Here is a 9542-nt window from a genome sequence, read left to right as displayed (position 1 = left end):
AGTTTCGCTCTTGTTACCCAGGCTGGAGTGCAATGGCGCGATCTCGGCTCACCGCAACCTCCGCCTCCTGGGTTCAGGCAATTCTCCTGCCTCAGCCTCCTGAGTAGCTGGGATTACAGGCACGCACCACCATGCCCAGCTAATTTTTTGTAGCTTTAGTAGAGACGGGGTTTCACCATGTTGACCAGGATGGTCTTGATCTCTTGACCTTGTGATCCGCCCGCCTCAGCCTCCCAAAGTGCTGGGATTACAGGCTTGAGCCACCGCGCCCGGCCCTTAATTATTTTTTTAAGACAGGGTTTCACCATGTTGGCCAGGCTGGTCTTGAACTCCCGACCTCAGGTGATCCACCCTCCTTGGCCTCCAAAGTGCTTGGATTACAGGCGTGAGCCACCGCGCCCGGCAAGAGGGAGTTTTATCATGTTGGCCACACTGATCTCAAACCCCTGATCCCAAGTGATCTGCCTGCCTCAGCCTCCCAAAGTGCTGGGACTACAGGAGTGAGCCACTGCACCCAGCTGTTCACCACTTTCTTCCTTTGTTCATGGCCTTAGTCCAAAGCCCCAAGCCCTAACTCACTTGCTATTCCCCTCTCAACACCTGTTCCAGGATCCATTATTACCTGTGGCTTACAGTCAAAGGAGTCTCCTTTTTTTTTTTTTTTTTTGAGGCAGAGTTTTACTCATGTTACCCAGGCTGGAGTGCAATGGCGCAATCTTGGCTCACCGCAACCTCCGCCTCCTGGGTTCAGGCAATTCTCCTGCCTCAGCCTCCTGAGTAGCTGGGATTACAGGTATGCACCACCATGCCCAGCTGATTTTTTGTATTTTTGGTAGAGACGGGGTTTCACCATGTTGACCAGGGTGGTCTCGATCTCTTGACCTCGTGATCCACCCGCCTCGGCCTCCCAAAGTGCTGGGATTACAGGCTTGAGCCACCACGCCCGGCCAGGAGTCTCCTTTTTTACTGCTGTAAAGGCAGAGGAAAACTAATGGAAACATGTTCTTCTGCCCTAAATTAAAACACTAACTACATCTGCTCACTTAAAAAGCCATTTATAAAACACACACACACACACACACACACACACACACACACACACAAAATTGGTTAGGATCGGTACTATCTGATTGAAAAGTTAAACAGAATTTTATAGGCAAGTCTGAGAATATTGTCCCTACAGGGAAACATTCAAAGCAATAAATCTACTTTGAAAGGGCATGTCCAAGAGTTTTCATCATCTATAACAAAATCATTGTCAAATACTACTTACATTCTTTAGAAAAAAGCCTCTTTCTTTTACCCTGTCCACCTTCTGCACCTCCTCCAATTTCTTCATTTTCTTCTTCAAACTAAAAGTTAAAATGTATATATAAAAATGTCAAGTGATTGCATTGCATTTGCTATTTTAATAATTAACAATTTTTTTTTCTTTTCGACAGGACAGAAAGCCTAAAGGAAGCAGCAAAATAAAAAAGAAAAAAAAAAGAAATGTCAACGCTGAAGGGACCTCTCTACCTAGTCCAACTTCCAACCCATCCAAGTTGGACTAGATAGATAGGGCTTCTACAACGTTCCTAACAAATAATCCTACTGCGGCCATGTGCAGTGGCTCATGCCTGCAATCCCAGCACTTTGGGAGGCCGAGGCAGGTGGATCACGAGGCTGGGAGTTTGAGACCAGCTTGACCAACATGGAGAAACCCCATCTCTACTAAAAATTCAAAAAATTAGCTGGGCATGGTGGTGTGCACCTATAATCCCAGCTACTCGGGAAGCTGAGGCAGGAGAATCGCTTGAACCCAGGAGACGGAGGTTGCATTGAGCCGAGATCGCATCACTACAATTCAGCGTGGGCAACAGGGCAAGACTCTGCCTAAAAAAAAACAAAAACAAAAAATCCTACTGCTTCTACGTGTAAGAGTTCTAATGACCATAGGTTTTATTATTTATTTTGAGACGGAGTTTCGCTCTTGTTGCCCAGGCTGGAGTGTGATGGCACGATCTAGGCGCACTGCAACCTCTGCCTCCCGGGGTCAAGCAATTATCCTGCCTCAGCCTCCCCAGTAGCTGAGATTACAGGTATGCGTCACCACGCCTGGCTAATTTTGTATATTTAGTAGATATGGGGTTTCTCCATGTTGGTCAGGCTGGTCTCGAACTCCCGACCTCAGATTATCCGCCCGCCTTGGCATCCCAAAGTGTTGTGATTACAGGCATGAGCCACCGCGCCAGGATCATAGGGTTTATTTTAACCAGCCAAGATGGTCTATTGCTAGAAAATGTTATGTTAAACAGTTGATACTGAATCAAATTCTACCTTCCCGTAGTAAGCAAAACTAATATTTACTAAGCATTTGTTTATACAGTGCTGAAAACGTTCCTTAAGTAAGCCCGTAACCCTATTTTATAACAAGAGAACTGATGTTCAAAGTTAAATAAATGGCTCAGAGAATGGAGATTTTGAAATCCTGACTCTCTGACTTTCAATGCATTCTTTTCCCATTACTTCACAATAAGTACTGTTTTGTTTGCAATTGAACTGTTGGTTGATAGTGAGCGCTAACAGATGTTAGTTTTGACCTTTGATGATTCTGTAGGTGTTTCAAACAGTGTTTGGCAAATACAGACCAAAATCAAGGGGAAAGAGGTCACAAAACCTCTTCCTTCACGTCTTTCCCCACTTTCTAAAATGATCAATCCTTAGGGCGTGAAGTCCCCTAAATCTGTCGGCCGAATTCAGTAAGGCAAGCAGATCCGATCCTGAACTCTGCCTCCACTACTGAGCCCGAGGGAGTGATGAAAAGAGAGGTTTGGGACAGAGAGGGTCACTCACGGTAGGGTCCTCTTCCTCATCTGCCATCCCACTAGCCCGCCAACCCACCGCGCCCCGCCGGCAGGCTCCAAGCAGGTTATACTACTTCCGCTACCTCACTTCCGGTGACGCGAGGAGTCGGGGAGGGGCCTAGCTGGCTGCGCCCATGAGCTGGGGACGCTGGCGCTCCGTCCTAGCGGAGGAAATGAGAGTCCTCAGCGGAGGAGAACGGAGCTCCTCCTTGTAATCCCGAAGGAATTGAATACTAACAAAGAAAGAAAATTATGGGCTAGGTGGCGAGTATCTCGTCATCCTAGGTTTGCTACTGCATATTGAATCACGGCTTCCTGTTTCGGGACTGCGAAGCTAAGGATCATTGGAGGGCTAGCCAGCGGTCCTTTATCTGATGTAAATGCTTTTAAATCATTTTAAAGATTTGTGGTGCCAGTGTTTCTAAGCACTGTGTTAATTGTTGGGGATATTGCCCTTCACCACTAATATCCAAGACATGGTGTCCTGAGACTCAGCATCTAAAATTTCGTGAAGGTTGGGTTTTTGTTTTGTTGTCGTTGTTGTTTTTTGAGACTGAGTCTCCATTTATCGCCCAGGCTGGAGTGCAATGGTGCGATCTCGGCTAACTGCAACCTCCGCTTCTCGGATTCAAGGGATTCTTCTGCCTCAGCCTTTCGAGTAGCTGGGATTACAAGCGTGCGCAGCCATGCTCAGCCTTCTTTTTGTTTTTTTTGAGACCGATCCTCACTCTGTTCCCCAAGCTGGAATAAAGTGGCGTTATCAGGGTTCACCGCAGCCTCGACCTGCTGGGCTCAAGCCATCCTCCCACGTCAGCCTCGGAGTAGCTGGGATTACAGGCGCACACCACCATAAATTTTGTATTTTTAGTAGAGATGGGGTTTCGCCACATTGCCCAGGCTAGTCTGGAACTCCTGACCTCAAACGATCTGTCCCCTTCGGCCTCCCAAAGAGCTGAGATTACAAGTGTGAGCCCACCGTGCCCGCCAGGGAATGCTTTTGGTAGGAACAATGGTTGGGAAAACCACAGGCATTGGAAGGCCAGAGCTAGGTATATAAAATAAATGTCCTGCAGTGTAACAGATGATGCTACATAAAGAAAATCCCGTAATACACACGATTTCTGAATGTCCTGCTGAACATTCCGTGGGTGAAAGGTCCTGAGACTTGAGCCTATCTTTGTTAATAAACACAAAGCATTTTCCCATGCTTTTAATGTACATTGAATTTTCTGGGAATGTTATTACCCCAAAATTGAATAATAATTGTATTTTGTTTTGTTTGGAATTCATTAAGAGCTGTGTATCATTTCAGGAAATAACGTCACCAAAAGCACATCACTTGTAATAATTTGAATAGTGAATACTGAAAAAAATAACTTTTATTTAAGGAATGTGAGTCTTTTAAAATTATTAGGCCCAGAGAGGCATTAAAATGAGAGGCAGTCACATCCTGCTTGCCGCCTTTTGAACTATGTATTAAAGTCTCAAAACTGCTTGCTATTGCCACAAATATTAGTTATAAATTAGCCTAATTATGCCCCACCAGACACTATATCCCATACATTATAGCTTGATAATGTTTAGCCAGTCACTAATCAATGTTATTTCTGTGAGCCAATGAGAATTCCTGAAAGACAACTTTGTATCAGCCAACTCCATGTCCTCATTCTTTTCCTTTAAAAATCCACTTGTACCTGCTGCTAATCTTAGAGTGTATATTCAGGGCAACTTTATGCTGCAGAGTTGCAATCCTCAAGTTTGGCCCAAATAAGCTCTTTTTATATTAATTTTGCCTCAGCGTCTTCCTTTTAGATCGACAATACTCACCCAAATTGGTCTGCATTCAACATGATTCTACATGTAGGTACAAGCATCTGAAATCTTCATTATACCCCTAGTGCCATCATACCTGAGCATTTACATATTGAATTATATGTTACTATTTTCACTTTACTTTATGTTACCTTTATGCCTGACCTCCAGGACACTGGATCACTGGATCCAGTTAGGGTACTATATTATTTTAAAAATTATGTGAATAGATATATTAGTTATTATTGCTGTGTAACAAATTAGTCCGAAACTTAGTAGCTTAAAACAAATATTTGGCAGGGCGTGGTGGCTCATGCCTGTAATCCAAGCACTTTGGAGGCCAAGGCGGGTGGATCACCTGAGGTCGGGAGTTCAAGACCAGCCTGACCAACATGGTGAAACCCCGTCTTAAAAAAAAAAAAAAGAAAGAAAGAAAACAAATATTTATCGGCCGGATGCGATGGTTCATGCCTGTCCCAGCACTTTGGGAGGCCAAGGTGGGCAGAACACCTGAAGTCTGGAGTTTGAGACCAGCCTGACCAACGTGGAGAAACCCCGTCTCTACTAAAAATCAACAACAAAAAATTCGCTGAGCATGGTGGTACATGCCTGTAATCCCAGCTGCTTAGGATTACGGTTACTGAGACAAGAGAATCACTTGAACCCGGGAGGCAGAGGTTGCAGTGAGCAGAGATCACACCATTGCACTCCAGCCTGGGCAACAAGAGCAAAACTCCATCTAAAAAAAAAAAAATTATCACACAGTTTCTGTGGGTCAGCAGAGTGGATGCAATTTAGCTGGGTGCCTGTGGCTCAAGGTCCCTCCTGTTGCAGTCAGGATGTTGGCTGGGGCTGCAGTCATACCCAAAGTGTTGATGGAGGAGGATTTGCCAGTCACTCACAGGTTGCTGGAGGTTTCAGTTCCTCCAGGTTGTTGGACTAAAGGCCTCAGTTCTTTACTGGATGTTGCCCAGAGGCCTCCCTCTGTTCCTTGCCACATAGGCCTCTCCATAGGGCAGCTCACAATGTGCCAGCTGCCTTCCTCCAGAGGAGACAAGTGAGAGAACCCAAAAGACAGAACTCACAGGTTTTTTGTTACCAAATTTTGGAAGTGACATCCCATCATTTCTGCCCTATTCTATTCACTAGAAGTCAGTAAAAAAAAGGGCCACTAGGGGGCTGGGCTCAGTGGCTTACGCCTGTTCCCAGCACTTTGGGAGGCCGAGGCGGGTGGATCACGAGGTCAAGAGATCGAGACCATCCTGGTCAACATGGTGAAACTCCGTCTCTACTAAAAATACAAAAAATTAGCTGGGCATGGTGGTGCGTGCCTGTAATCCCAGCTACTCAGGAGGCTGAGGCAGGAGAATTGCCTGAACCCAGGAGGCGGAGGTTGCGGTGAGCCGAGATCGCGCCATTGCACTCCAGCCTGGGTAACAAGAGCGAAACTCCTTCTCAAAAAAAAAAAGAAAAAAAAAAGTGCAACTAGGGCCGTGTGCAGTGGCTCATTCCTGTAATCACCACACTTTGGGAGGCTGAGGCGGGCAGATCATGAGGTCAAGAGTTCGAGACCAGCCTGGCCAACACGGTGAAACCCCATCTCTACTAAAAATACAAAAATTAGCTGGGCATGGTGGCGCATGCCTGTAATCCTAGCAACTCAGGAGGCTGAGGCAGGAGAATCACTTGAACCCGGAGGCAGAGGTTGTAGTGAGCCCAGGTTGTGCTACTGCACTCCAGCCTGGGTGACAGAACAAGATTCCATCTCAGGAAAAAATAAAAATAAAAAATAAATAAATAAAAATAAAAAGTGCAGCTCAAATTCAAGGAGAGAGGATTACATAAGGTCAAGACTATTGCAGGGGAGATCACTGGGGGCTTTCTGAGAGGCTACCTACCACAGTAAATTATATTATTTTTGAATTTCACTGCACAATAATGGAGATGTTGTATTTGTTAATAATATTTAAGGGAGATGATTGAGCCTGATAGGGTTGAGAACTGCTTTTAGGTAGTGATCCAGTGTCCAGGAGGTCAGGCATAAAACATTCACAGTGTCTGTTATCAGGGGATTAGATAGGTAAAATATGCTGGATGCACAGCATGGAGTACGATGCAGCAAACAAGTAATAGATTTAGCAACACGGACAGAACTTGAAAACAGTGCTAAGTAAAAAAAGTAAGAAGGCCGGGCGCGGTGGCTCAAGCCTGTAATCCCAGCACTTTGGGAGGCCGAGGTGGGTGGATCACGAGGTCAAGAGATCGAGACCATCCTGGTCAACATGGTGAAACCCCGTCTCTACTAAAACTACAAAAAATTAGCTGGGCATGGTGGTGCGTGCCTGTAGTCCCAGCTACTCAGGAGGCTGAGGCAGGAGAATTGCCTGAACTCAGGAGGCGGAGGTTGCGGTGAGCCGAGATCGCGCCATTGCACTCCAGCCTGGGTAACAAGAGCGAAACTCCGTCTCAAAAAAAAAAAAAAAAAAAAAGTAAGAAACAATAAGATCTATAACATAATACCATTTATATATATTTAAAATCCTACTTATTTTACAGGAAAATATGAAAAAGCATAGACCTTAAATACACTAGAAAGTTGCAGTGTAGGAGAAATGGGAATAAGGATAAAAGGAATAAATTGATAAATGAAAAGTGAAGGCTTTGGAAGGGCCAATTGTAATTGTATGCCACGAGCTGCAGCACTTGAGTAATTCAGTCCTGTGAACCTGAGATCCAAAATACAAAGTGGGGGTAAAAAATTGCAGTGTGATAAGCAAAGCAGAAGTAAAACACGGAGTGAAAAGTCATGGTGTGCTTCTACAAGATGTTCTATGTGGGTTGCCAGAGCCAAGTTTGTTGGGTGGGGATGCAGGAAATGAGGCTGGAATTTCTGTGTGAAAGGCCTTAAATGCTCTCTTTAGAGACTGAACTTCCAACTACAAAGTTCTTGGGAAGTCTTTAAACAGATGTGTCACGTGACTCTACATTTTTTAAAAAGAATGGAGAAACTAGGATGAGAGATGATTATAATCTGAATTAAGGCAAAGAGGAAGAAGGAACTGATTTAAAACAAACTTTAAGAGACAATTCACAGGACTTTGTGACAATGAATGTGAGAGCTAGGGACAGATGGATGGAATGCTATTAATATAAATAAGAAAGAAAAAGGGGAAAGCAGTTGGGAGTGGAAGGAAATGAGTTTAGTCTGCGTTTGAGAGTCTGGAGATGTCCTAAAACCAGTGGAAATACAGGCCCAGAAATCCACAGAAAAATTGGTACTAGAGAAAATGATATGGGAGATACCATCACAAAGAGATAGTTGAGAGATTGCATAGAAACAAAGTCCGAGAGAATAGAGGCCAAGGGCAGGGCCTTAGAAACAGTACATCAAAGAGACAGAGTGACAGAAGGAATGGTCAAAGAGGTAGGAAAAGATAAAAGTAGGATGAAGAGGAGAGGAGGGGGGAGAAGACCTGAAAACCCAAAAAGAAAACATTTCAAAAAGAAGCAGGTGTTGGGAGGTTGAGGCGGGCAGATCACTTGAGGTCAGGAGTTTCAGACCAGCCTGGCCCACGTGGTGAAACCCCATCTCTAGTAAAAAAACAAACAAAAAAAAACATTAGCTGGGTGTACTGGCCGGTGCCTGTAGTCCCAGCTGCTCGGGAGGCTGAGGGAGAAGAATCACTTGAATCCAGGAGGCAGAGGTTGCAGTGAGCCGAGACCATGCCACCACACTGCAGCCTGAGTAACAGAGCGAGACTCCAAGTCAAAAAAAACACAAAAAAACAAAAAAGCAGGTGGTCTGCAGTGCTCAGTGCCAGAGATTACGAGATTGAAGATTTACGAAAAGGCCTTGAATTTGACAATTAGGAGATATGGGAATAATCTGGTGAACAAAGTTTGAGCGTGCTGGTGAAGAAAACCAGATTATAAAAGGTTAAAGAATGCGTATATAGCTGGATACTGAAGGTAGAAAAGCAGAGAGGAAAGTAGCCTTAAGAAGGCACTAAGGGGCCGGTTGCGGTGGCTCATACCTGTAATCCCAGCACTTTGGGAGGCCGAGGCAGGCAGATCATGAGGTCAAGAGATGGAGACCATCCTGGCCAATGTGGTGAAACCCTGTCTTTACTAAAAATACAAAAAAACTAGCCAGGCGTGGTGACGCGCACCTGTAGTCCCAGCTACTCAGGAGGCTGAGGCAGGAGAATTGCTTGAACCCGAGAGGCGGAGGTTGCAGTGAGCTGAGATCGTGCCACTGCACTCCCGCCTGGCACCTGGTGACTGAGCAAGACTCTGTCTCAAAAAAAAAAAAAAAAAGAAGAAGAAGGCAGTAAGGGCCAGATGCGGTGGCTCATGCCTATAATCCCAGCACTTTGGGAGGCCGAGTGGGGTGAATCACAAGGTCAAGAGATTGAGACCATCCTGGCCAACATGGTGAAACACCATCTCTACTAAAAATACAAAAATTAACTGGGTGTTGTGGCGTGCACCTGTAGTCCCAACTACTCGGGAGGCTGAGGCAGGAGAACCACTTGAACCTGAGTGGCGGAGGTTGCAGTGAGCCGAGATCACGTGCACTGCACTCCAGCTTGGAGACAGAGCCTGGAGACAGAGCAAAAAAGCGAACAAAAAAAGACATTAGGATCAAGAAATGTGGACTTTGAATAAATGATTACTGAATGAATGAAGCTGTGAACTTATCCTAGCCATTTAGCTAACTGCTCAGAAAATCCAGGCTTTGATTACAGCAAAAAAATGGAATGACCTTTTAATGAAAAAGGTAATGACAAAAGAGATTTGTTCATAAAAGAATGGCCGGCCGGGCGCGGTGGCTCACGCCTGTAATCCCAGCACTTTGGGAGGCTGAGGCGGGTGGATCACGAG

At 45.2% G+C, this 9542-nt stretch overlaps 1 protein-coding gene across 1 annotated transcript in view; it reads right to left on the bottom strand.

The window, feature by feature from the left end:
- The window catches only part of TAF13 (TATA-box binding protein associated factor 13), a 16870-nt gene extending 13926 nt beyond the window's left edge, over positions 1 to 2944 (bottom strand). The window contains exons 1-2 of the mRNA XM_032249891.1: positions 2836 to 2944; positions 1274 to 1352 (exon numbers count right to left, since the gene is read on the bottom strand). Coding sequence (XP_032105782.1) covers positions 1274 to 1352; positions 2836 to 2862 — 106 coding nt within the window. The 5' untranslated portion in view covers positions 2863 to 2944. The remainder of the gene's footprint in view (positions 1 to 1273; positions 1353 to 2835) is intronic.
- Positions 2945 to 9542: the final 6598 nt, after the last annotated feature.

Source organism: Sapajus apella, unplaced genomic scaffold, assembly GCF_009761245.1.
Source record: "Sapajus apella isolate SASKATOON/1434 unplaced genomic scaffold, GSC_monkey_1.0 scaffold69, whole genome shotgun sequence".
Taxonomy (NCBI): domain Eukaryota; kingdom Metazoa; phylum Chordata; class Mammalia; order Primates; family Cebidae; genus Sapajus; species Sapajus apella.
The sequence above is the reverse complement of the archived record's forward strand: the minus strand, read 5'-3'. Positions and strand labels throughout refer to the sequence as shown.